Source organism: Nomascus leucogenys, chromosome 10 (assembly GCF_006542625.1).
Source record: "Nomascus leucogenys isolate Asia chromosome 10, Asia_NLE_v1, whole genome shotgun sequence".
In the NCBI taxonomy this organism is placed as follows: Eukaryota; Metazoa; Chordata; class Mammalia; order Primates; family Hylobatidae; genus Nomascus; species Nomascus leucogenys.
The window spans coordinates 63,981,688-64,008,664 of NC_044390.1; the positions used below are offsets into that span (position 1 = coordinate 63,981,688).

Here is a 26,977-nt window from a genome sequence, read left to right on the forward strand (position 1 = left end):
GGTAGGGAGAGGTGCTGGCCCAGGTCATTCCCCTAGGGTTCTCAGTGGACTCCTCCTGTTCAGGATTCTAGTTACATGCCCAGTGTGCACCCCCCTGTCTTCAGAGCTCCAGTGGATGGACTCATGCTAGCCTGTAACTTACAATGGGTCGGCCCACGGATTCTTGGGAGAGGTCCAGCTTCCCTCTCCCTGAGACACAGCCCTGTGCACTTGTACTTGATTCTTCATGTAGCTTCCTGGATTTGACAATTGGCTGGGGTTTGAGAGACTGTGGTCGAAGAGGGCTGAGATCCAGACCCTGACCTGGAGGGTCTCATATTCTATGGGGCGTCGGGGTGGGGGGAAAGGCAACGTACAGGCAGATCAAGAAGAGAAAGCTAGGTGCAGTGGGCCTCGGGGTTAGGGTGGAAGGTGAGGGAGGAGAGGAAGGTGGAGAGCTGGGGCAGGACAGAGGGTGGCATCCCCCTACCCCGTTTATTTATTATTATTTTTTTGTTTTTGTTTTTGAGACGGAGTCTCGCTCTCTCACCCAGGCTGGAGTGCAGTGGGGCGATCTTGGCTCGCTGCAAGCTCCGCCTCCCGGGTTCACACCATTCTCCTGCCTCAGCCTCTCCGAGTAGCTGGGACTACAGGCACCCGCCACCACACCCGGCTAATTTCTTTGTACTTTTAGTAGAGACGGGGTTTCACCGTGGTCTCGATCTCCTGACCTCGTGATCCACCCGCCTTGGCCTCCCAAAGTGCTGGGATTACAAGTGTGAGCCACCGCGCCCGGCCTTATTATTTTCTTTAATACTTTTTTTTTTTTTTTTTTTTGAGCCAGAGTCTGTCTCTATCACCCAGGCAGGAGTTCAGTGGCGCGATCTCGGTCTCATTGCAACCTCCACCTCCCGGGGTTCAACCGATTCTCCTGCCTCAGCCTCCCCAGTAGCTAGGACTACAGGCGCTAGCCACAATATCTGGCTAATTTTTGTATTTTTAGTAGAGACGGGGTTTCACCATGTTGGCCAGGTTGGTCTCAAACTCCTGACCTCAAATGGTCCACCCGCCTCAGCCTCCCAAAGTTTGGGATTACAGGCGTGAGCCACCACGCTCCGCCATATTTTTTTTTTTTTTTGAGATGGAGTCTCGCTCCAACACCTAGGCTGGACTGCAGTGGCATGATCTTGGCTCATTGCAACCTCTACCTCCCAGGTTCAAGCGATTCTCCTGCCTCAGCCTCCTGAGTAGCTGGGACTATACGTGCCCGCCCCCACACCCATCTAATTTTTTTTTTTTTTGTATTTTTAGTAGAGACGGGGTTTCACTATGTTGGCCAGGTTAGTCTCCAACTCCTGACCTCGTGATCTGCCCACTTCAGCCTCCCAAAGTGTTGGGATTACAGGTGTGAGCCACTGCGCCCCGCCCACCCAGAATATTTAAAAAATATATGGAACATGCCACAAATTTGAGTGTCATCTTTGCGCAGGGCCCATGCTAATCTTCTCTGTATCGTTCCAATGTTAATACATGTGTGTCGGGGGCGGTGGCTCAGCTGTATCCAGCCTTGGGGCGAGGCGGCGGATCACGAGTCAGGAGATCGAGACACGGTGAACCTGTCTACTAAAAACACAAAAAATTAGCGGCATGGTGCGGCACCTGTAGTCCAGCTCGGAGAGGCTGAGCAGGAATGCTGAACCGGGAGCGGAGCTTGCAGTGAGCCGATCGCGCCACTGCACTCCAGCCTGGCAACAGATGAGACCCCTCAAAAAAAAAAAAAAAAAAAAAAAAAAAACATGTGCTGTCGAAGCGAGCACTGCCCTGCTATTTAGGGACAGACTTTTCCTGTTCTTGGGACCCTCGATGTCTCTCTTCACACTTCTCAAAAAGACTAGTTCAAATATCACTGCTAATAGACATTTTAAATACCGTTATCCTCAGGGAGAAAGTACTTCTTCCTGGTCATGAATGGACTCCAGTTCTTGGAACGCTTAATCTTTCTATAAAAAAGAACTCCTGGCTGGGCGTGGTGGCTCACACCTGTAATCCCAGCACTTTGGGAGGCCAAGGCGGGCGGATCACCTGAGGTTAGGAGTTCAAGACCAGCCTGGCCAACATAGTGAAACCCTGTCTCTACAAAAATACAAAAATTAGGTAAGCTACTGAGGAGGCTGAGGCAGGAAAATCGCTTTAACTAGGTAGGCAGAGGTTACAGTGAGCTGAGATGGAGCCACTGAACTCCAGCCTGGGCGACAGAGCGAGACTCTCTCAAAAAAAAAAAAAAAAAAAAAAGGCCGGGCTCAGTGGCTCATGCCTGTAATCCCAGCACCTTGGGAGGCCGAGGTGGGCGGATCACGAGGTCAGGAGATCGAGATCATCCTGGCTAACACGGTGAAACCCCCTCTCTACTAATAACACAAAAAATTAGCCAGGCATGGTGGCGTGCGCCTGTAGTCCCAGCTACTCGGGAGGCTGAGGCAGGAGAATGGCGTGAACCTGGGAGGCGGAGGTTGCAGTGAGCTGAGATCGCGCCACTGCACTCCAGCCTGGGCGACAGAGCGAGACTCCATCTCAAAAAATTAAAAAAAAAAAAAGAACTTCAAGTCCTGGGATTAATAATTTTTCTTGTGTTTAATGGGGCTGCTTTATGTTCTTCAGGGGCAAAGAGCACCCCCCCATATTAGAAATGGACTCTCCCTGTGACTAAAACAGCTGAGCAATTTCTGTCCTCCTGGAATACAAAATGGACTTTCCCAAGCCCCATTCCTGGAAACCCAAATGGACGCATCCATTGAGCCTAGAAGGTGGGCTCTTCTCAACCTCCTTTCCATCTCCCAGGATTCCGAATGGCCATTCCAAAGGTCCAGAACACACCCCCAAGGTTCATTCCAGGAATGCCTGGCTTCTGAGATTCGAAAAGGCTGATGGGGTGGAGTTTTGTTCCTAGAGGTGACAGAAATGGACTCTTCCAGTTCCCTTTGTCCCAGATTTCTCAATCGCCCGGGGCGTTGGGAGTTCTGGCCGTTTTGCCCTCTCCAAAGCCAGTTTACCAAAGAGTCCCTGGGGAGCTGGGGGTTGGGGATGGAGGCTGGGGCTGGGCCAAAGCAGATTCACCCATTCCTTCCTTTAACAAATGTTGTTGAAACTCTTCAAGGCCAGGTCCCATTCTTGCCCAGAAGGAGTTCCCAGTCTGGAGGAGAGAATCAATTTTGGTTTGATATCTGCTACAATGGGGGCTGCCCGAGAGATACTAAGGTTGGACCAAAAAAAAAAAAAAGCAACATATATTGAAAAGCAAGCCAAGATACGGTTTACATTTATTTCTGCTTTTTCACTTCCAAGCTGTTTGGCCCTGGGCAAGTCATTCACCCTCTCGACCTAAGGTTTAACTTCTGCTTAATGGGACTAGCCTTGAATTACTGTTTTTCACTCTGAGATTCTAGGTCTCCTGACAACTCAAGTCCCGACACGTTGGCTGCAGAGAAGGGGGGAGGGGAGGAAGGCTTCCTAGAAGAGGATTTTAGCAGTCGGGGGTGACAGTGGAGGGAGAAAGGGAACACGGAGACGCTTGCGCAGTAAACACGGCACGCTCTCTTGCCCCGCCCAACCCCTTCTCTGCAGCAGGGAATTGCAGGCGTCGCTCCACCTATCCCAGCCGAGCGGAGTGACACCCTCTTCTCTTTCCTTCTCTACTGATCTTCGCCTTCCGCCCGCCGCACAGCCGCCCAATGGAGGGCTGAAGTAGGACAGATCTCGCCAATCCGCGACGCCTGCGGGGGAGGCCTACCCGTTCATTGGTCCCAGTCAACCTAAGTCCCGCCTCCTAGGCCCGTTCCCCGCCTTCCTTCACGTCCCTCCCTCCCTCCTTGGAGAGCCGCTAGATCCAATCAGTGTTTGACCTGGCCGCGCGGAGGGGGCGGGCCCATGATACGCAATCGAACCCCGCCCGTCTCTCGGGCAACGCCTCCTCCCCCCTCCCGCTCCCAAACGGAAATAGCGGAACACTGGGCCAATGGCAGCGTCGTGCCTTTACTTAGCGGCCAATGAAAGAGGAAGCGGGGGAGAAACCCGCCTGTGAGCGGCAGGAGCTCAAACCAATGGGCGGCTCAGAGCTCCGGACGGCGGGCGGAGGGGAGGGGCAGGGGGCGGTGCCACGGCCTGCCAGCCCGCCCGCCCGCCAGCCAGCCCTCCCCGCGGCCGGCTCGGCTCCTTGGCGCTGCCCGGGGTCCTTTCCGCCCGGTCCCCGCTTGCCAGCCCCCGCTGCTCTGTGCCCTGTCCGGCCAGGCCTGGAGCCGACACCACCGCCATCATGCCGGCCGTGTCCAAGGGCGATGGGATGCGGGGGCTCGCGGTGTTCATCTCCGACATCCGGAACTGTGAGCGCGCGGCCGGGGGACACTGGAGACGCGGGGGAGGGGGGAGCGTGAAATTGAGGGGTTTGGGGGTCACAGAGGGACCCGGGGGATTAAAAGCCTCTGCGGCCGTATAGGGACAGCATAGGTGGGCCCCAGGAGGAACTTTAGAGTGGGGGGCACGCCGGGGCTTGGGGTGTCATAGAGTGCCTCTTGAGGTGACGACACGGAGTAGCTAGAGGGGTCCGGGAGGGCTTGAAAGGGGAGGAAGCCAGTGAGGTCCCGGGGATAGGAGCATAGAGGTGTCCTCTGGGAAAGACTGAAAAGCCGGGGGATCTTACAAACGATGGGGTTAGAGGGATTCCTAATGTAGAGAAGAAGGGAAAGAAGTGCATGGAGAGGGTGCCCTGTGGAGCGATGGAATGGGAGGAGGCCAGAGGGGACCTGGAGGAAGTGGAATGCCGGAAGCCTAATGGAGCAGGGCTTGAGGGCCTGGGATAGGGGGTGTCATACAGGGGAAAGGGGTTAGATAGGTCACCGAGGCTCCTGGCCAGTGGTATAGAGGCGGCCTGAGAGTGGTTGAAAGTCCACGAGTTTGGGGCAGGGAGATGATGGGAGGGGGAGACTCTGGTGAGGGGCTTCAGGGTGGGAGATTGCTTAGAAGACATGGAAGGCAGTGTGGAGGGGGCTAGAGGGGCAGCTGAGGGGAAAGGAGGGACCCAAGGAACACGGAGGAAAAGAGCTGCCGGTGTAAGGTCTTGGGAGAACCTGTGACAGGGAACGGGGGCCTGGAAAGGAGAGGACGTTAGAGTGGGGGATTGGGGAAAGGGCAGAAGAAGGAGCGCCCAGACCTCAAGGAAGGCATCGGGTTCTGAAGTGCTTGAGGGATAGATATCTGGAAAGCCGGGAATAGGGGAAGTCTAATCCCAGAGAGAGATCAGGGGTCAGGCAGCAGGACAGGCAGGGATCTGAGCCCTTTTCTATTTGACCACAGTAATATGGAGACGGTGGTCCCTGCCAGGAAGAGTTGTCGTGGCGATGGGAATCCTGGCGGCAAGTCAGCTCTCAACTCCTAGGAATGGCTGTTGGTGATTGGAACTGCCAGGAGTCTTCAGAGGCTGTATCCGCATGGGCTCTGGGGTCAGCCAGACTTGGGTTTGCGTTTGAGCACCGCCACTCCCTGGCTGTGTGACCTTGAATGAGGGACCTCACCTCTCGGTTTCCTCATCTGTCAAGAGAGACTGCTGATCGTATCTTCCTGAGGGGCTTGTGACAATGCCCCTCAGGCCTTTCACTCAGTCCAGGCCCCAGATGGAACTTGGCTATTGTTTTTACTCCGTTGGCTCTGAACAGCAGCTCTGTAAAGTACCCAGTGATTATTGTTGTTTTAGAATTTAACTGTTAGGGAAGGATCTGGCATGTAATAGGTGCTCAGGGAACAGGAGGGTGGAAACGGTTGAGTATCAGTTGGAGGAGAAATGATCACTTGTTATGACAAGGGGTGGGGCGATGGGGGTTGTGGAGTAGCTGGGAGCCACTGTTAGCAGATGTGGGCTGCCTCTGTTACCCACCAGCGATGTGACCCTCCACGAGTCGCTTAACCTCTTTCAGGACGTTTTCTTGTCTGAAAACTTCATTCATAACAGTGTCTTGCCTCTGAAGGCTCATTTATTCATTCATTCACTTGGCAAATACTTTTTGATTGCTCTAGTGTTGTCCAGGCCTTGTTCTAGGTACTGGAGTGACAGTAGTGAACAGAAACTCCTGTTCTTGCTGGGCACAGTGGCTCATGCCTGTAATCCCAGCACTTTGGGAGGCCGAGTTAGGTGGATCACCTGAGGTCAGGAGTTCAAGACCAACCTGGCCAACATGGTGAAACTCTGTCTCTACTAAAAATACAAAAATTAGCCAGGTGTGGTGGTGGGCACCTGTAATCCCAGCTACTCAGGAGGCTGAGGCAGGAGAATCGCATGAACCCGGGAGGCGGAGGTTGCAGTGAGCTGAGATCACACCATTGCACTCCAGGCTGGGCAACAAGAGTAAAACTCCATCTCCAAAAATAAAAAAAAATAAAAAGAAACTCCTGTTCTTGGGTGCTCCCTTCCCTGAGGAAGATAGAACATATGCACAGGGAACACCCTGAGATACAACCTCAGGACCTGACTGGTGCTGTGAAGAAAAATAAGGAGGAAATGGTCAGGAGAGGGACTAGGATGGAGGGGGTACTCAATAGGCCTCGTGGAGGAAGTCATATCTGAGTGGAGCAAGCCCCGTGGATTTTGGAGGAAAGGGGTCCTGGCACACGGAGGTGCATTAAAAGGTCCTGAGGTTGCGGCATGCTTGACATGTGTTCGAGTGAGAGGGAGAAGGTCAGTGTGGCTGGAGCTGAGGGAGTGAAGGGGAGAGAGGGTGGGTGCGGAGGGGAGTGGGAACAGGATCCGGAAAGGCTTTCTGGCCTATGGCGAGCACTTTGGCCTTTGTCTGTGTGAGAATATTTTGATCAGAGGAGGGACGTGACCGTAATTCCTCTGGCTGCTATGAGAACAGATTCTAGAGGTAGCCATGGAAGCAGGGGACCACATTAGGAGAGTGTTGCAGGCCTCTGGGTGAGAGATGGTGCTGGCTTAATGGGGTGAGAAGGGACTGGTGAGAAGTGGGTTGGTGATACATTTTTTTTTTTTTTCTGAGACAGTCTCTGTTGCCCAGGTTGGAGTCAGTGGCATGATCATACCTCACTGCAACCTCCGCCTCCCAGGTTCAAGCAATTCTCGTGCCTCAGCCTCCCCGGTAGCTGGGATTACAGGCACCCGCCACCACGCTTGGCTAATTTTTGTATTTTTAGTAGACACAGGGATTCACCATGTTGGCCAGGCTGGTCTCGAACTCCTGACCTCAAGTGATCTGCCCACCTTGGCCTCCCAAAGTGCTGGGATTATAGGCGTGAGCCACTGCACCCAGCCTGGGATACAATTTAAAGGAAAAACTGTCAGTATTTGCAAAGGGATTTGATGATGAGGGTTGGGGAAGGAAAGAGATCGTCCCGTCATTGCAGGACCCCAGAAAGGAGCCAGAGGACAGAGGGGAGATGCAGGCTTGGGGCACTGGTAGTAATTTAGCCGCAGGAATTAGGGCTGGAGAATCAGGGTCCTTTTCTTAGCAAGCGTATGTTGAATGGCTGGTATGTCTCAAGAATTGTGCTGAATGCTGGGGACGCTGGTGAACAGGACAGACTTGTCCACCCCCCCCCCCCATGAAGCTCCCAGCCCCGTGGGGGAGAAGGTGCAACATACAAATTGCAATTGTCCTTCACACTAATACCTGGACACGGATGTTCACGGCAATATTATTCATGATAGCCGGAAAACGGAAACGGGCCAAATGCCCATCAACTGAGAAATAAACAGTGTGGTCTATGTAATGGAATATTACCGGGCCTTAAAAAATAATGACGTCCTGCTACATGCTGCCACAGGGATGGACCTTGAAAACATGACACCAAGTGAAAGAAGCCAGACACAGGAGGCCACGTGTTGTATGATTCCATGTAGAAAGAGTATCTCAAATAGGCAAATCCATGGAGACAGAAAGGAGATTAGTGGTTGCCTAGAGTAGGGGCTGGTGGGATGGGGAGTGACTGCTCATGAATGCAGAGGTTCTTTTTTTATTTTTTGAGATGGAGTCTCGCTCTGTCGCTCAGGCTGGAGTGCAATGGGGTGATCTTGGCTTACTGCAACCTCGGCCTCCCAGGTTCAGGTGATTCTCCTGCCTCAGCCTCCTGAGTAGCTGGGATTACAGACGTGCGCCACCACGCCTGGCTAATTTTTGTATTTTTAGTAGAGACAGGGTTTTCCCATGTTGGTCAGGATGGTCTCGAACTCCTGGCCTCACGTGATCCACTACCCCAGCCTTCCAAAGTGCTAGGATTACAGGTGTGAGCCACCGTGCCCGGCAGCATTCAGAGCTTCTTTTGGGTTCATGAAAAAGCCTATAACTGGACACTGCACATGCTTGTAGTCCCAGCTACTTGGGAGACTGAGGTAGGAGGATCATTTGAACCCAGGAGTTTGAATCCAGCCCGGGCCACATAGTGAAACCTCATCTCTTAAAAAAAAAAAAGTTCTGGAATTCGATAGTAGTAATGGTTGTACAACATCCTGAATGTACTACAGAACACTGAATTGTTCACTGTAAAGGGGTCAGTTTTATGGTATGTGAATTGTATCTCTCTTTTTTTTTTTTTTTTGTGACAGAGTCACAAAAATGGCGCGATCTTGGCTCACTGCAACCTCCACTTCCCAGGTTCAAGCGATTCTCCTGCCTCAGCCTCCCGAGTAGCTGGGATTATAGGTGCCTGCTACTATGCCCCACTAATTTTTGTATTTTTAGTAGAGACAGAGTTTCACCATGTTGGCCAGGCTGGTCTCGAACTCCTGATCTCAAGTGATCTGCCTGCTTCAGCCTCCTAGAATGCTGGCATTACAGGTGTGAGCCACCGCGCCCAGCTGTATCTCGATTTTTTTTTAGATGGGGAAAGAATTTGCAGCTGTCCTAAGCCCAGTGAGGAAGAGGGCCATGGTGTTGAGAGAATGGGGGTTCTGTGTGGTCAGCGAGCTCCAGCCTGGCTTTGCTTCACAAGAGACCCTTGGAGCTGTGTGGGCAGAAGTCGGGGAGTTACCTAGGCTGAGGGCAGTGGAGAAGAGCTGTGAAGGCAGACGCGGGGCAAGTACAAAGGTCCTGACTTTCGGGCGCCATGGCAGGCATCTCTAGTCCCAGCTACTCAGGAGGTGGAGGCAGAAGGATTGCTTGAGGCCAGGAATTTGAGACCAGCCTCGGCAACATAGCAAGACCCTGTCTCTTTTTTTTTTTTTTTTTTTTTTTTGATAGAGTCTGGCTCTGTCATCCAGGCTGGAGTACAGTGGCGCGATCTCAGCTCGCTGCAACCTCCGCCTCCTGGGTTCAAGCTGTCCTCCTGCCTCAGCCTCCTAAGTAGCTGGGACTACAGGCACATGCCATCACGCCCAGCAAATTTTTTTGTATTTTTCATAGAGTTTTTTTTTTTTTTTTTTTTTGAGACGGAGTCTCGCTCTGTTACCCAGGCTTGAGTGCAGTGGCGCGATCTCCGCTCACTGCAAGCTCCACCTCCCGGGTTCACGGAGATGGGTTTTTATTATGTTGCCCAGGCTGGTCTCAAATTCCTGGGCTCAAGTGATCTGCCTACCTTGGCCTCCCAAAGTGCTGGGATTACAGGAGTGAGCCTCTGTGCCTGGCCCCCTTCTCTATTTTCTTTTTTTTTTTTTTGAGACGGAGTTTTGCTCTTGTTGCCCAGGCTGGAGTGCAATGGCACAATCTCGGCTCACCGCAACCTCCGCCTCCCGGGTTCAAGCGATTCTCCTGCCTCAGCCCCCCGAGAAGCTGGGATTACAGGCATGCACCACCATGCCCGGCTAATTTTGTATTTTTAGTAGAGATGAGGTTTCTCCATGTTAGTCAGGCTGGTCTCGAACTCCCAACCACAGGTGATCTGCCCACCTCGGCCTCCCAAAGTGCTGGGATTACAGGCGTGAGCCACTGCGCCTGGCCTCCCTTCTCTATTTTCAAGAATTCTTTTTTTTTTTTTTTTGGAGATGGAGTCTCGCTCTGTCCCCCAGGCTGGAGTGCAGTGGTGCGATCTTGGCTCACTGCAAGCTCTGCCTCCCGGGTTCATGCCATTCTCCTGCCTCAGCCTCCCGAGTAGCTGGGACTACAGGCACCTGCCACCACGCCCGGCTAATTTTTTGTATTTTTTTTTTTAGTAGAGATGGAGTTTCACCGTGTTAGCCAGGATGGTCTCGATCTCCTGACCTCGTAATCTGCCCGTCTCGGCCTCCCAAAGCGCTGGGATTACAGGCGTGAGCCACCACTCCTGGCCCAAGAATTCTTTCTGGAAACAAAAAAAGGCCCTGATGCTCCAGTGAGACCCTGAGAAAAGGGCTGTGTGGCTGGTGCAGAGAGGGATGGGATCTGACGCTGGGGGGTGGGCAGAGGCTAGGTCTGTGTTTGTCCTGAGAGCTCTGGCGAAGGTTTCAAGCAGGAGCGAGGGAAGAGAAGGGCGGAGGGATGCGGAGGAGGAGGTGGGGAGAGGCAGGGCTCAGAGAGGAGCAGAGGGAAGAGTGTGGAGCCAGCCTGCAGGAGGATCTGAAGGGCACAGTGGGGCTAGGGGGAAGGGTCTAGAAGGTGAAAGGCAGGCTCTAAGGAGGGCAGGGAGGGCAAATTGTGCAGATAAGGAGGGAGAGAGGTTGAGGCTGGGCCCAGCCTGAGGGCGTGTTCTGTCCTCCTGTCTGCAGCAGGAATACGGCAGAAGTATTATCTCACAGGGAGCAAGGGCTGGGGCTGCCTCCTATCTAGGCAGAGTCTGGCTGCAGTGGGCCTTAGGAGAGTTGGACAAGTAAGCCAATGGGAGCGGGGTGCTGGCTCCGCACTGCCCTGAGCTCTTCCATCAGAGCACATCCCACTCCAAATGGTGATCTACTGCAGTGGTGACATCGAGCCCAGGCCCTGGGTCTCACTCCAGCTTTGTCTTCTGTAGGTTCTAACCCATGGGAGGCCTCAGGAGATGATTGCCAGTTGAATGAATGAATGAATAAATGATGGAACCAGTCTTTCTTGAGTTCCAGCTGGGTGCCAGGCACTGTTCTAGGTGATGGGGCTATAGCAGTGAGCAGAAGTTCCTGCCCTAGGGTGCTCACGTTCTAGAGAGGAGATGGGCCACTACACAGGTGAATATTTCGGGGGCCAGACAGGTGGGAGTAGGTGTTGGTGGAAAATGAGGCAAGGAAAGGGCTTGGGGATGGAGTTAAGGATGATGCTCTTATATAGGCTGGTCAGAGAGTGTCGCTGAAAAGGTGGCATTGGAGCAGAGAATCTAATTAAGTGGGGGAATGGTGCATGCATGACTCTGAAAGAGGGGGCTGCCTGTGCAAAGGCCCTGAGCAGGGACTTAGAAAAGGAGGAGGAGAGGGCGGCTCCTGCCTTGGAGAGAGAGGACAGGAGAACCTGCCAGAGAGGGAACAGGGTAGATGGTGCAGGTCCTTGTGGGCTGCAGTGAGGACTTTACTTTTACTTCGAACCTGCTGGGAGCCATGGAAGGGTTTGGAGGAGTGCTGGGGTCTGACTCAAGTTTTCACATGATCCCTCTGGCCTCTGTGAAGAGCACAGGAAGTCAAATAGATTTCAATTTGGTGCCCCTTAAGAACGGGACAGATGTAGGCCTGAGCCCCAGCCCCACCCGTCTCCAGCTGGTTATTGTGTGATGGCTTTGGTCCACAAATCCGCATTCAACACCTCCCCTGTGCCAGGCTGCCCTGGGCCCTGGGAACACTGGGGACTGAAGCAGCCGTACATCCCTGGCCTCATGGCACTGGTGTTCCGATCCAGGAGGAAATGAACATGCAAACCCTTAACATGTAAGGAGGCAACTCAGGCAGGGTCTTGGTGGCCCGAATAGTTCGCCCCGCTGATCAGGGGGGCTGAGCAGGAGAATGAGAGGGTTTGATTTTCTTATTTACAAAGAATATATTTTCATCACTCAGGAATAGTGATGACCTTGAGAATATGAATGGTGTAACCCAGCACCAAAATGCAAGCCATATATATGTTGAAATTTTCTTTTTTTTTTCTTTTTTTGAGATGGAGTCTTGCTCTGTCCACGCCCGGCATATGTTGCAATTTTCTTGCCACATTACAAAAGCAAAACAGGGGCCGAGTACGGTGGCTCACGCCTGTAATCCTAGCACTTTGGGAGGCCGAGGCAGGCGGATCACGAGGTCAGGAATTTGAGACCAGCCTGGCCAACATGGTGAAACTCCGTCTCTACTAAAAATACACAAATTAGCCAGGCCTCGTGGCACACCTGTAGTCCTAGCCACTCGGGAGGCTGAGACAGGAGAATCGCTTGAACCCAGGAGGTGGAGGTTGCAGTGAGCCGAGATCACACCACTGCACTCCAGCCTGGGTGACAGAAAGACTCTGTGTCAAAAAAAAAAAAAAAAAAAGTAAAACAGGCTGAGCACAGCAGCTCACACCTGTAATCCCAGCACTTTGTGGGGCCGAGGCGGGCAGTTCAGTTGAGCCCAGGAGTTTGAGAACAGCCTGGGCAACAAGATCCTGTCTCTCCCCACCCAAAAAAACACTTTAAATTAGCCAAGCATGGTGGTATGCACCTGTAGTCCTGGCTTCTTGGGAGGCTGAGATGGGAGGATCGCTTGAGCCTGGGAAGTCGAGGCTGCAGTGAGTCAAGATCACACCACCACACTCCAGCCTGGACAATACAGCAAGACCCTGTCTCCATATATTTTTTTAAAAAGGAAAACAACCAGTGAAATTCATTTTAATAAATTTTCTTTACCCTAGTATATCCAAAATATTATTTCAGTGTGTAATCAGTGTTTTTTGAGATGGAGTCTTGCTGTATGGCCCAGGCTGAGTGCAGTGTCAGGATCTCAGCTCATTGCAGCCTCTACCTTCCAGGTTCAAGCGATTCTCCTGCCTCAGCCTCCCTAGTAGCTGGGACTACAGGTGTGCACCACCACACCCGGCTAATTTTTGTATTTTTAGTAGATATGGGATTTCGCCATGTTGGCCAGGCTGGTCCCAAACTCCTGACCTCAAGTAATCCACCTGCCTCGGCCTCCCAAAGTGCTGAGATTACAGGTGTGAGCCTGTGTTACCCAAGCTGGTCTCAGATTCCTGGGCTCAAGGGATCTGCCTGCCTCAGCCTCCCAAAGTGCTGGGATTACAGGCGGGAGGCATTGCACCCAGCCTCCAGAAGGCTTTCTGAGGATTCAGGGCTGTTGGGGCTTGTACAGGAAGCACATCAGGTCTCGGTCTCAGTAGAGGAAATCTCCTTGGTCTAGAAGGCTCTGAAGGCCTTTGTGGTGAGATGCTGGGTAATGCCTGTGTTACCTTCATAAATGCACATTAGTCCCTCCAGGGCAGGGCCCAGGTTTGACAGGATGCCTTTGCTGGTAGTAACAGACCCACCCTGATCTGGGGCTTACATGTTTAGGGAAGGCGGCGTTATCTCCCCTAACCAGAAGACCGAAGGTAAGGCAGCTCCCTGGCACCGTCAGCACTTCCCTTGACTCTGCCTTACTCTGCCTGGAGCAAGATGTTGGTCGCCTTTGCACCCGAACACCCCTCACGGCAACAGCCACTGGACGGAGCACGGCCTGCCCCTCCCATGACCCCCCCCACCCCCAGCACCTCAGGAAACTCTGGAGAGGCTGCGTGGTCTGGCCCCACCTGCTGTGCTCTTCTCCACCCGCCGCCCGCATCCTCAGACTGTGCCTCTTTCATCACCGTCCGCCTGCCTTGCCTCATGCTGTCCTACCTCCAGGCCATTGCACCTGCTGGTCCTCCTGCCCAGAGCGCACCTCCCCTTGTTTCTGCCTGGTCCATTTCAGCCTCATCTTTTGATCCTCAAATCCCAGCAGCTGTGTACAGAGAAGCCTTCCCCGTCCCCCACGCTGTCTCGTTTTAGCCTCTCAGCCCCGAAACGTGTATACCTCCTTCAGAATACTTGCCACTGTCCCTGTCTGCCACCACTCCAGTCCAGGGATGCCTCGAGAGCAGGGTAGATGGGACTCATCCTTAAGCCTGGCCCCAGAAATCCCATTGTGAATGAGAGAATCCCTTTAAAACTCCCTCACAGGCTTGCTTGCCTCCTGTGACAGTGAGCTTATTCCCCCTGTTGCTGGCCCTGAGTGCTGGGTCATCCTTTCCATAATCCTGGTCTGTCAGCTGCCTCAGCCCTTTCCCCAGGTGCCACCCCAGTAGCACCCATACAGTATCCCTGGGCTCCCTGGCCATCACGGGCCTTTAGATCTTCGCAGAGCTGGGCCTCTGCCAGAGCCCTCCCTTTGGGGCCACAACTGCTCCTCTTTTGAAGACCGAGAGCTTTTCTTCGCTCTCTGAATTCTTTTTTTTATAGCAAATTATACCAGTTATGCAGAAGATAGCATCAAATAGATGTGGACCATTTAAAGCCTATTTAAAGGCCAAGCGCAGTGGCTCATGCCTATAATCCTAGCACTTTACTTTGGGAGGCCGAGGCGGGTGGATCACTTGAGGTCAGAAGTTCGAAACCAGTCTGGTCAACATGGTGAAACCCGTCTCTACTAAAAATATGGAAAAAAAAAAAAATAGCCAGGTGTGGTGGTGGGTGCTGAGGTAGGAGAATCGCTTGAACCTGGAGGCGGAGGTTGCAGTGAGCCGAGATGGTGCCATTGCACTCTAGCCTGGGTGACAGAGTGAGACTCCGTCTCAAGAAAAAAAGTAAAATAAAGCCTATTTAAAGAAAAATATACATATATATGCATATTTGTGTATATATATATATAAATACATTTTAAATACAATTTAAATAATACTTTAAAAAGAGATTTCCAGCCTGGCACAGTGGCTCACGCCTGTAATCGCGGCACTTTGGGAGGCTGAGGCAGGCAGCTCACCAGGTCAGGAGATCGAGACCATCCTGGCTAACTTGGTGAAACCCTGTCTCTACTAAATATACAAAAAATTAGCCAGGCGTGGTGGCGGGCGCCTGTAGTCCCAGCTACTTGGGAGGCTGAGGCAGGAGAATGGCGTGAACCTGGGAGGCGGAGCTTGCAGTGAGCCGAGATGGTGCCACTGCACTCCATCCTGGGCGACAAAGCAAGACTCCATCTCAAAAAAAAAAAAAAAAAAGAGAGATTTCCTGGCAGTGAGCAGTGGCCCATGCCTACAATCCTAGCGCTTTGGGAGGCTGAGGTGGGCGGAGGAGTTGAGACCACCCTGGGCAACATGGCAAAACCCTATCTCTACAAAAAATAGAAAAAAATTAGCTGAGTGTGGTGGCGCACCTCACAGTCCCAGCTACCTGGGAGGCTGAGATGGGAGGGTCACTTGAGCCCAAGGGGCCAAGACTGCAGTGAGCTGAGATCACACCATGGCATTGCAACCTGAGTGAAAGAGTGAGACCCCATCTCAAAAAAAGAGAGAGGAAATCTATATATTACACATATAATAATACGTATTTCTTTAAATGAATACTAGTTAAAGAAATACGTAAATGTAAATATATAAGTACATATGATATATATTTCTTTAAATTTAAAGAATATTTAAAGAATACATATACATGCACATATTTGTGTATATATTTAAATCATTTTAAGTACAATTGAATGAATACACTCGTGTATTACTTAACGATGGGGATATGTTCTGAGAAATGCATCATTAGGTGGTTTTGTCGTGGTGTGAACATCCTGGAGTGTGCTTACACAAATCGCGATGGTATAGCCCACCACTCACTGAGGCTCTGTGGCCCAGCTTGTTGCTGCTGGGCTATAAACCTGCACAGTGGCCAGGCACGGTGGCTTACACCTGTAATCCCAGCACTTTGGGAGGCTGAGGCGGGCAGATCACTTGAGGTCAGGAGTTTGAGACCAGCCTGGCCAACATGGTGAAACCTCATCTCTACTAAAAATACAATAATTAGCTGGGTATGGTGGCGCATGCCTGTAATCCCAGCTACTTGGGAGGCTGAGATGGGAGAATTGCTTGAACCCGGGAAGCGGAGGTTGCAGTGAGCTGAGATCACACCATTGCTCTCCAGCCTGGGCGGCGAGCGAAACTGCGTCTCAAAATAAAACAAAAAAACCTGCACAGCATGGGACTGTCCTGTAGGTAATTGTGACACAGTAAGTATTTGTGCATCTAAACACAGAAAAGGTACGGTAGAAATAAGGCATAGAATCATACGGAACCACTGTAGTGTGTGCGGTTTGTTGTTGACTGAAATGTTGATATGCGGGGCAGGACTGTATTGAAATAATACATATTCTTTAAATTAAGTAATACTATATATTTAAATAACATATTCTTTAAATATGTGTATACTCTTTATATATACTATATTTATGGTATGCATATGTATAGATACATATTTATGACAAAACCGTATGTATATAGGCCGGGCACGGTGGCTCATACCTGTAATCCCAGCACTTTGGGTGGCTGAGGCAGGTGGATCACTTGAAGTCAGGAGTTTGAGATCAGCCTGGGCAACATAGTAAGACCTCATCTCTACAAAAAAAAAAAAAAAAATTAGGACCATGCGCGGTGGCTCACGCCTGTAATCCCAACACTTTGGGAGGCCGAGGTGGGCGGATCACGAGGTCAAGAGATTGAGACCATCCTGGCTAACACAGTGAAACCCCATCTCTACTAAAAATACAAAAAATTAGCTAGGCATGGTGGTGGGCGCCTGTAGTCCCAGCTACTGGGGAGGCTGAGGCAGGAGAAGTGCTTGAACCTGGGAGGTGGAGGTTGCAGTGAGCTGAGATTGTGCCACTGCACTCCAGCCTGGGAGACAGAGCGAGACTCTGTCTCAAAAAAAAAAAAATTAGTTGAATGTGGTGTTATGCACCTGTAGTCCCAGCGACTTCGGAGGCTGAAGCACGAGAATCGCCGAACCCAGGAGGCAGAGGTTGCAGTGATCCGAGATCACGCCACTGCACTCCAGCCTGGGCTACCAAAACAAAAAAAAAAAAAACAAACAGAGGCAAAATTAATTTTAATAATATGTCTATATAACCCAGTACACCCAAATTATTATTTCAGCGTGTGATCAATATTTTATAATTTATTTTATTTTGTTGACACACAGATTCTCACTATGTTGTCCAGGCTGGTCTCCAACTCCTGGGCTCAGGCCATCCTCCTGCCTTGGCCTCCCAAAGTGCTGGGATTACATGCATGAGCCACCGCGCCTAGCCCCTATAATTTTTACTGAAATATTCTACATTTTTTCTCCATACTGTCTTCTAAATCCCACGTATGTTTGCTGTTGACAGCCCCTCTCAGTTTGGAGCGGCCACATTTCAGGGTCTCAGGAGCCACTGGTTGGCAACTGCTATATTGGATGGTGCAGCGCTAGGGTCCCCTTAGCACTGATCAGGAGGTGCTGATCAGAGGGGCTTCCTGGAGGAGGTGATATCTGAAGTGAGGCTTATGGGAGCTTCCATAGAAGTTGGGAGCAGGGACAAGACAGGATTTCTAGAGAGAAGGATGGCACATATACTTGCTTTCTCAGTCACTGATTCATTTGTTGAATGGACATCCCACCCTGCTGGGGACTACACCCTGAAGGATGTGGGTCAGAGCAGATCTCTGCCCCTTAGATAACTAGACATTTATAGAGCACCTGCTGTATGCAGGGCACTGCTCTAGGAGCTCCCTCCTGATGCTTATAGTCTGAAGTGGGAGGAAGTTCGACAGTGGAGAGATAAAATTGTGACATGGTGAAATGTACCAGAGAGGACTTTTTGAAAAATAACTCTTTAAGCAGAATAATAAAGAACTGGCTTTAAGGAAGTGAAACGGAACGGGCTTTCAGAGGTGGCAGGAGCCGAGACCCAAATGATGGGAAGATGACAGGGGAGGGGTGGCCCCAGGAAGAGGGCACAGCTTGTGTGAAGGCCCTTGAGGCAGGAGGATGTGCATGTTCCCGGAGCAGAATGGAGGCCAGGGGGCCTGGATGGACAGTAGGGGTCTGAGGGGTGACACTGGCAGGGTGGCTGTGACAGGGGCAGGGGGCTTGATGGGCCGTGGAGTGGAGCACCCCCAGCTGGCATCACAGAGCCCAGGATATGAAAACACGAGGGAGGCAAGAAGGCCAGAGGGGAGGCTGCTTCATTGACCTGAGCGAGTGAGCATGGGGTCTGGATGAAGTGGTCACCATGGAGGTGCTCAGGACATGTTCTGAAGGTCAAGTTAGGAGGAGGTGGCTGGGCATAGTGGCTCATACCTGTAATCCCAGCATTTTGGGAGGCTGAGGCGGGAGGATCACTGGATCCCAGAAATTTAAGGTCACAGTGAGCTATGATTGCACCACTGCACTGCAGCCTAGGTGACAGTCTAAGACCCTGTCTCAAAAATAAATTAAAAAGGATGAAGCAGTAGCCCGATTGGCGTGAGGATGTCCAGGTTCTGTTTGGAGGAGAAGAGGGAACGGTGGAACCTGTCAAGGGAGGGATGAAGTCTGGGTGAGTGGAACAGGGACAGGAGAAGCAGAGAGGGCAGCCGAGAGCATCCAGTCGGATTGTGCTCCGAAGGGGGTGCTGTAGGGCACTGAGGAGCACGGAGGAAGCAGAGACCTGGCCTGTAGGATCAGGGGAGGCTTTCTGTGCTTATTCCACAAGCAAGTCCTGTCAGAGGTGTAGGAATGTCCCAGATAAATTGGGGAGAGATTGGCAGCCAGGGGACAGGAGGCAGTGGGGACAGGCCATGCGGGAGAGGATGAAGCCATGGCTGTGGGGACAAAGGGGGTGAGGACAGCACCCAAGGGTCTGACCTGATGACTGAGTAGACAGTGGGACCTTCATGGGATTGAGAACTGGGAGAAGAGGCAGTGAGCTCAGTGGTAGGGGTGAGCACCCTGTGGCCGGCCAAGCTCTTTATTCATTCATTCATTCATCACATGTTCATCGCATGTGGGGAGTGGGGACAGGAGCTCTCAGGGAGCGTGTTGGGCCCTGAGGAGCCCCAAAGATCAGGGGCCACAGTGGGAGGAGGAAGGAGAGAGGAAGTCAGGGACAGCCCAAGGGTGTGTGCTCTGTGCTGTGGGTCTCAGCCAGCAGTGGTTCTTCCCTCTTTGCAACTCCCAGCCAGAGAAGGGGTCCTGGCCTGTCCTGAGCCCCAGGGCTTGGAGGCGGAGAAGATCTGCCCTTCCCGCTGGCTGGGGCCGCGCCTAGGAAAGAGAGGGCAGGTGGCTGACTCCCCAGACCCCTCACTGCCTACCCTCCTCCTCCTCTCCCAGGTAAGAGCAAAGAGGCGGAAATTAAGAGAATCAACAAGGAACTGGCCAACATCCGCTCCAAGTTCAAAGGTAGGCTGGGGGCCCAACTTCTGGCTCTGAGGGAGAAGGGGGCTGGGAGCTGGGGCTCCTGTGACCTATCCTGTGACCCTTCCTCATTTCTGGCTCCCCTTTCCTCCTTCCTCTGCCCTAGGAGACAAAGCCTTGGATGGCTACAGTAAGAAAAAATATGTGTGTAAACTGCTTTTCATCTTCCTGCTTGGCCATGACATTGACTTTGGGCACATGGAGGCTGTGAATCTGTTGAGTTCCAATAAATACACAGAGAAGCAAATAGTGAGTCTGGAGAGAGGAGTGCCAGGGCCTGGACTCCTGGGTCTGAGGGAGGAGGGGGCTGGAGGTCTGGATTCCTGGGTCTGCGTGGGAGGGGGCTGGAGGTCTGGACTCCTGGACCTGAGGGAGGAGGGGGTCTAGGGGTCTGGAGTCCTGGGTATGAGGGAGGAGGGGGTCTGGGGCTCGGGACTGCTGGGTCTGAGGGAGGAGGGGGCTGGGAGTCTGGACTCCCGGGTCTGAGGGTTGAATCTGGGGCCTGGACTCGTGGGTCTGAGGGAGGAGGGCCTGGGAGCCTGGACTCCTGGATCTGAGGGTTGGATCTGGGGCCACTGAGTCACAAGGTTCCTAGCCATCCACGACCTCCCTCCCCACAGGGTTACCTGTTCATTTCTGTGCTGGTGAACTCGAACTCGGAGCTGATCCGCCTCATCAACAACGCCATCAAGAATGACCTGGCCAGCCGCAACCCCACCTTCATGTGCCTGGCCCTGCACTGCATCGCCAACGTGGGCAGCCGGGAGATGGGTGAGGCCTTTGCCGCTGACATCCCCCGCATCCTGGTGGCCGGGTAAGGCACTGGGGACCCATTGGCAGTGGGGGGCATGGGGGTGATGAGTCCCAGCCAAGTGTGAGGCTCAGAGAGGCTCTGTCGCCTGCCCAAGGTCTCCCAGCCGGGATGTGGGCTAACGCTGGGCTGGGGACCCAGTGGTTCCGGTGGCAGCCCCATACTTGTCTCTTCCCGTGATACGAAGCTGACTTGATGGTGTAAGGCTGCTTCCCCGCAAAGCCAGTGGGGTGTCTCTGAACTGCAGAACTGTAGCACCTACGATAAGAGGGATAACTGTATGCTATGTGGGTGACGGCCCTCCAGAACTTCCTCATCTCCATTCATTCACCAAACATTTACTGAGCACATACTATGTGCCAGGCACTGTGCTGATTGCTGGGGATGTTGTATTGTCCAGAGATGGACATGGTCATTGCCCTCCTGTGTTCATGGTCTGGAGCGGGAGACAAATGGTGATGGAAGAATTGCAGGATGAAGTGTAGAATTTGCCAGGCGCGATGGCTCATGTAATCCCTGCATTTGGGGAGGCTGAGGCGGGTAGATTGCTTGAGTCTAGGAGTTCGAGACCAGCCTGGCCAACATGGCAAAATCCCAATCTCTACTAAAAATACCAAAAATTGCCAGGGCATGGTGGCGTGCACCTATAGTCCTAGCTACTCGGGAAGCTGAGGTGGGAGGATCTCCTGAGCTGGGGAGGTCGAGGCTGCAACGAGTTGTGATTGCACCAGTGTACTCCAGCTTGGTGTGCACACAGGTGGGACTTCTATTTCTGGCAGTATGGTCAACTAGTTACCCGACTCATGTTCTCCCTGAAACCTAACTGTCAATATTGGATAAAAGACAAAAGACAATATTATTTAATGGATTCATGAGGTAGCCAGAAAATGAGGAGCACACAGGCCACAAGCTAAGAGAAACCAGGCACCCAAGCAGATGAGCCATGTGCTGGAGCCAGCATTTGCTTAGAAGGCATTTGCTGAACTGGGTGAACCTGAGTATCGGTTTTGGGGCCCTGCAGCCTCTGGGAACAGAAGACAAAGCTTGTCTGAGAAGTTCTTGAAGGCTATACTTCAAAGTGACAGTGACCTAGAAATAAACCCCCTTGGGGACTATGAGGAAAATTACCTGTCTGAAACGCTGGCACGGAGCAGCCCTCAGACTGGTTTTCAGCCTGACTTTACCCTATCTGGGTAGTCCAAAAGCCCCTAAGTCAACCTTTAGTTTAAAGTGATGGAAACTGGAGGTTCCCCTAGTGCTTCACAGAAGCAAACATGAGTCTTTTCTGAGGAGGCCCATTTTCACCACAAGCTTCAGTGATATCCACAGATAAAGCTCCAAGTGATATGAGTAGCTCACAGCCAAAAATCTCTAAACACACGACACAAGACACCATGAGGGAGAACCAGCAGAAATAAAACAGAAGGCCAGGCGTGGTGCTCATGCCTGTAATCACAGCACTTTGGGAGGCTGAGGTGGGCAGATCACCTGAGGTCAGGAGTTCGAGACCAGCCTGGCCAACATGGCCAAACCATATGTCTACTAAAAATACAAAAATTAGCCAGGTGTGGTGGCGCATGCCTATAATCCCAGCTCCTCGGGAGGCTGAGGCAGGACAGGAGAATCACTTGAACCTGGGAGGCAGAGGTTGCAGTGAGCCGAGATCGTGCCACTGCACTCTAGCCTGGGTGACAGAGCAAGACTCTGTCTCAAAAAAAAAAGAAAACACAAAATAACTTTGGAATTGGAATTATACAGAATGTGAAAGAAGTATATTTCATACGTTTCAATAAATAAGAGAAGCATTTTAAAATATGAGTAAAGTTTAAACAGATTTGAAAATATAATTGAAATAGTCAGAAATTGCCAGGCACAGTAGTGGCTCACACCTGTAATCCAGGCACTTTGGGAGGCTGAGGCGGGAGGATCACTTGAGGCCGGAAGTTCAAGATCAGCAACATAGTGAGACCCTATTGCCACAAAAACTAAAATATTAGCCGGGTGGGGTGCCGTGTGCCTGGGTAGTCCATCCAGGAGGCTGAGGCAGGAGGATTGCTTGAGGCTGGGAGGATGAGGCTGCAGCTCACTGTGATCTCATCACTACACTCTAACCTGGGTGACAGAGCAAGACCCTGTCTAAACCAAAAAAAAAAAAAAAAAAGCAAATAAATGTTAAAAAAATTAGGTGTCTGGCCGGGCGTGGTGGCTCACGCTTGTAATCCCAGCACTTTGGGAGGCCGAGGCGGGTGGATCACGAGGTCAGGAGATCGAGACCACGGTGAAACCCCGTCTCTACTAAAAAATACAAAAAATTAGCCGGGTGTCGTGGCGGGCGCCTGTAGTCCCAGCTACTCGGAGAGGCTGAGGCAGGAGAATGGCGTGAACCCGGGAGGCGGAGCTTGCAGTGAGCCGAGACTGCGCCGCTGCACTCCAGCCTGGGCGACAGAGCGAGACTCCGTCTCAAAAAAAAAAAAAAAAAAAAAAATTAGGTGTCTGAATTTAGTTGGCAGAGTAGACACAGCCAAAGCCAGAATTAGTGACCAGGCAGTAGAACTGAAGAAAGACATCAAAATGCAGCCCAAAGAAGACAAAGCGATGGGGATTTTAGGAAAGAGACAAAGACTCATGGAAGATGGAGAATGTCTAACAGAATTGCCATTTAGAGTTGTAGGGAGAGATTGTGACATAGGCAGTGTTCGAAGAGAGATAATGGTTGAAAATATTCCAGAACGAATGAAAGAGGCTGATCCCCAGATTCAAATAGGCCAGGAAATCATAAGCAGAAGTACAGACTGTAGAGGGTGACTGTGGGGCAGCAAGACCAGCCAGGCATCTGTCACCAGGTCCAGGTCAGAGCTCGCGGTGGCTTGGACCAGGGCTGTGGCGGTCATGTGGTTATGAGAAGGGCATGTTTCGGGAGTAGAGTCGATGGATTATATGTGCTGTGCTAGGACGAGGTGGGGACATTGAACAGGTGAGTGAATGATGGCAGACCTTTCAGCAATGTGACAAAGGTTATAGGAAAATGGGTCAGAGAGGGCAGAACCTGAGTGTGGTTTGGTCATGCTGAATTTGAGATGTGTATTAGACATCTGAGTAGGACTCTGGGGAGGAAGTTGGATTGCAGGGAGTCAGGGCGGGAGGGAAAGAGATCTGAGAGAGATCGGCACTGTCCAATAAAAATATAATGCAAAATACAGGCCAGGCACGGCGGCTCACACCTATAATCCCAGCACCTTGGGAGGCCAAGGTGGGCAGATCACTTCAGGTCAGGAGTTCGGCAGGCAGATCACTTGAGGTCAGGAGTTCGAGAACAGCTTGGCCAACGTGGTGAAGCCCCGTCTCTACTAAAAATACAAAAATTAGTCAGGTGTGGTGGCAGGCACCTGTAATCCCAGCTACTCGGGAGGCTTAGGCAGGAGAATCGCTTGAACCCAGGAGGCAGAGGTTGCAGTGAGTGGAGATTGCGCCACTGCACTCCAGCCTGGGTGACAGAGCGAGATTCTGTCTCAAAAAAAAATAATAAAATAAATAAATTAGTGGGATGCAGTGGTGCACACCTGTAGTCCCAGCTACTCAGGACGCTGAGGCAGGAGAATTGAGTAAAACCAGGGGGCAGAGGTTGCAGTGAGCTGAGATTGCACCACTGCACTCCAGCCTGAGTGACAGAGTGAGACTCCATCTCAACAAAAAACAAACAAACAAAAAGCAAAATGCAAAAATGTGTGCCTGTAATCCCAGCTACTCAAGTGACTGAGATGGGAGGATTGCTCGAGTTCAAGAGGCCCAGGATGCAGTGAAGAGGCCCAGGCCGCAGTGAGCTGTGATCATGCCTGGGTGACAGTGACACCCTGTCTAAAAAAAATATATAATGCAAGCCACATAGGTGTTTTTCTGTTTTCTAGTATTTAATATTTCAGTTTAACCTGATCCACCCAAAATATTATCACTTTGACACTGAATCAGCATAAAAATTATTCACGAGCTATTTTATTTAACATCCGTGTTTGGTGCTAAGTCTTTGGAATGTGGCGTTGTGGGCGTCTCTCAGTTTGGACTCGCCACAGTTCCAGTGCTCTGGGGGCTGTTGTATCTGACAGCATGGGCATTGATGGCAGTTAAGCTCGGGCCGGGTGAAGACCCTGAGGGCAGGTGTTAACTGGGAATCCCCAAAGGCTGGGCCCTTGAGTGGCCCTGGTGCAGCCCAGCGTGTTACGCTCTGGCAGGGGGGATGGGAGGCATGATCAGGGGTGTGGGAGGAAAATCAGGATCAGGCCATGCCTCAGAACGCTGAGAACTTTGATGGAGGAGGGAGTGGCCAGTCGCGAATGCTGCCAGCAGTTTCTTTAGGACAAGGACAGGCAGTCAGCATCAGCTTGGGGGAGACAGAGGTTACAAGCCACCCTGAAGAGGGAAGAACCGGGCACTTTGAGGACTGAGAGGGAGGCCAGCGTGGCCAACATGTGTGGGTGCAGGTGACATTGTCCCTGGAGTGGATGCCGAGGGGTGGTGCTCTGCCAGGGTCAAGGGGCCAGGGTGGGGCTGCCTGACTCTAGGCTGCCCCCTCCACGCTGGAAACTTGGCCTCGACAGTGACTGGGGTGCGGAGGAACTTTATTTGGTAGGTAGACTTTTTTTTAACTTTTTATTTTTTGGAGACAGGGTCTTGCCCTGTTGCCCAGGCTGGAGTGCAGTGGCACAGTCTTGGCTCACTGCAAGCTCCGACTCCTGGGCTCAAGCGATCTTCCCACCTCAGCCCCCTGAGTAGCTGTGATTACAGGCGTGCACCACCATGCCTGGCTAATTTTTGTTTTTTTTTTTTTTTTTTTTTTTAGAGATGGGGTTTTGCCATGTTGCCCAGGCTCCAGGCTGGTCTTGAACTCCTGAGCTCAAGCAATCCTCCTGCCTCAGCCTCCCAAAGTGTTGGGATTACAGGTGTGAGCCACCACTCCCAGCTAGCCTTTTTTTTTTTTTTTTTGAGGCAGTCTCTCTCTGTTGCCCAGGCTGGAGTGCAGTGGTGCAATCTTGGCTCACTGCAACCTCTGCCTCCTGAGTTCAAGCAATTCTCTTCTCTCAGCCTCCTGAGTAGCTGGGATTACAGGTGTGTGCCACCACACCTGGCTATTTTTTTTTTTTTTTTTTAGTAGAGACGAGGTTTTGCCATGTTGGCCAGACTGGTCTCAAATTCTTGACCTCTATTGATCCGCCTGCCTCAGCCTCCCAGAGTGCTAGGATTACAGGCGTGCCTGGTCATTTTAACCATTTGAAGGTGTTCAGTTCAGTGGTTTCTAGTATACTCATGATGCTGTGCAACCACCACTAGCACCTAATTGCAGAACATTCATCACTCCAAAAAAAGACCCTGTACCCATTAGCAGTCCCTCCCCATTCCCTCTTCCCCCCAGCCCCTGGCTGCCACCAATCTGCTTTCTGTCACGCATTTGCCTAATGTGGACATTTCATAGAAATGGAACCACACAGTAGGTGGCCTTCTGTGTCTGGCTTCTTCCACTCAACAAGATGTTTTTCAGGTTCATCCACATTGTAGTGCATATCCGTGATTTGCTCGAGATAGAGTCTCGCTCTGCTGCCCAGGCTGGAGTGCAGTGGCATGATCACAGCTCACTGCAGCCCTGACCTCCCAGGCTCGGGTGATCCTCCCACGTCAGCCACTCCAGCAGCCGGGACTACAGGCACAAGCCACCACGCCTGGCTAATATTTGAATTTTTTATAGAGACAAGGTCTCACTATATTACCCAGGCTAGTCTTGAACTCTTGAGCTCACGTGATCCTCCGTGGCCTCAGCTTCCCAAAGTGCTGAGATTATAGGCGTGAGCCACCGCGCCTGACTTGGTGGTTTTATTTTTTATGCTTGGATATGCAGCTTGATATTGTGTAGTTTAACCTTTTCCTAAGTAGCACCACAGCCCTTACTCCACTTAACCAAGTTGATAAATATCTCTTATTCCTTTGTGTGGTATCTTTATCTGTAAATAGAGATGATAGAATCCGCGTCCTTAGAGGGCTGTGGTGGGGAGTGAGCGAGCTGTGCGGGAACACTTAGAGCAGAGTTTGGCCCGGAGTCAGGACTCGGGAGATGCGCTGTGGCTTGGGAGATGCACGCCGTGGCCGCGATGGGAAAGTGGCCCGGAGTCAGGGCTCGGGAGATGCGCGCGTGACGGAGATGGGAAAGTGGCCCGGAGTCAGGGCTCGGGAGATGCGCGCGTGACGGAGGTGGGAAAGTGGCCCGGAGTCAGGGCTCGGGAGATGCGTGCGTGACGGAGTTGGGAAAGTGGCCCGGAGTCAGGGCTCGGGAGATGCGCGCGTGATGGAGGTGGGAAAGTGGCCCGGAGTCAGGGCTCGGGAGATGCGCGCTGTGACGGAGATGGGAAAGTGGCCTCACAAATGGAGCATTGTCTGTGGCCAGGCTTCTTGCTGGTTTCTGGTTCTAACTTGATGACCATTGGGCAGTGAACGTTTCTGTAGGGTGGGAGTCTGGGGGCAGCACTGCTGGTCTTGGTCTGCTTCACACACAGCAGTGGCCTTTCTAGACAGAGGAAGCCCAGAGCCTCTCCAGAGGGCCTGTCCCTGTGTCCGCCTCCAGCTGCAGCACACGAGGGTTCCCAGCACTTTAGGAGGCCGTAGCAACAGGCGTCAGTTGGGCAAGTATCTGCCTGGCTGATGGCAGGAGCCACCTGCTGGGTGGCTGCACATCCAGTGAGACATGTTACCACAGGCCTTTGACTCGTGCAGTTCTCCCCTCTGAGGATTTCTCCCGTGTCCTTCGCTGTCTGTTGGGTGTTTTCTGGGAAACCCTTTACTGATAGGCCATAGCTGGGCCAGTCTTGACAGCAGTGTCAAACACTGGTTCTGGATGTCAGAAGTCCAATATCCATCTCACGGGGCTAAAAT

At 52.0% G+C, this 26,977-nt stretch overlaps 1 protein-coding gene and 1 non-coding gene across 5 annotated transcripts in view; one reads left to right on the forward strand and one right to left on the reverse strand.

Moving 5' to 3' along the window:
* Positions 1-1,423: 1,423 nt before the first annotated feature.
* On the reverse strand, positions 1,424-1,532 carry LOC115837204. The gene has a single exon (XR_004032220.1). It is a non-coding gene; the product is annotated as a U6 spliceosomal RNA (small nuclear RNA).
* A 2,600-nt stretch (positions 1,533-4,132) lies between these two features.
* Positions 4,133-26,977, forward strand: part of AP2A1 (adaptor related protein complex 2 subunit alpha 1) — a 40,209-nt gene continuing 17,364 nt past the window's right edge. For 2 of the 4 annotated variants that reach the window (XM_030821074.1, XM_030821077.1), the window contains exons 1-4: positions 4,133-4,355; positions 19,171-19,239; positions 19,361-19,503; positions 19,875-20,068. In XM_030821074.1, the coding sequence (XP_030676934.1) occupies positions 4,289-4,355; positions 19,171-19,239; positions 19,361-19,503; positions 19,875-20,068 (473 nt within the window). In that variant the 5' untranslated portion in view covers positions 4,133-4,288. Of the gene's footprint in view, positions 4,356-5,523; positions 5,692-19,170; positions 19,240-19,360; positions 19,504-19,874; positions 20,069-26,977 lie in introns of those variants that run through there. The other 2 variants (XM_030821073.1, XM_030821075.1) reach the window with 1 other exon arrangement.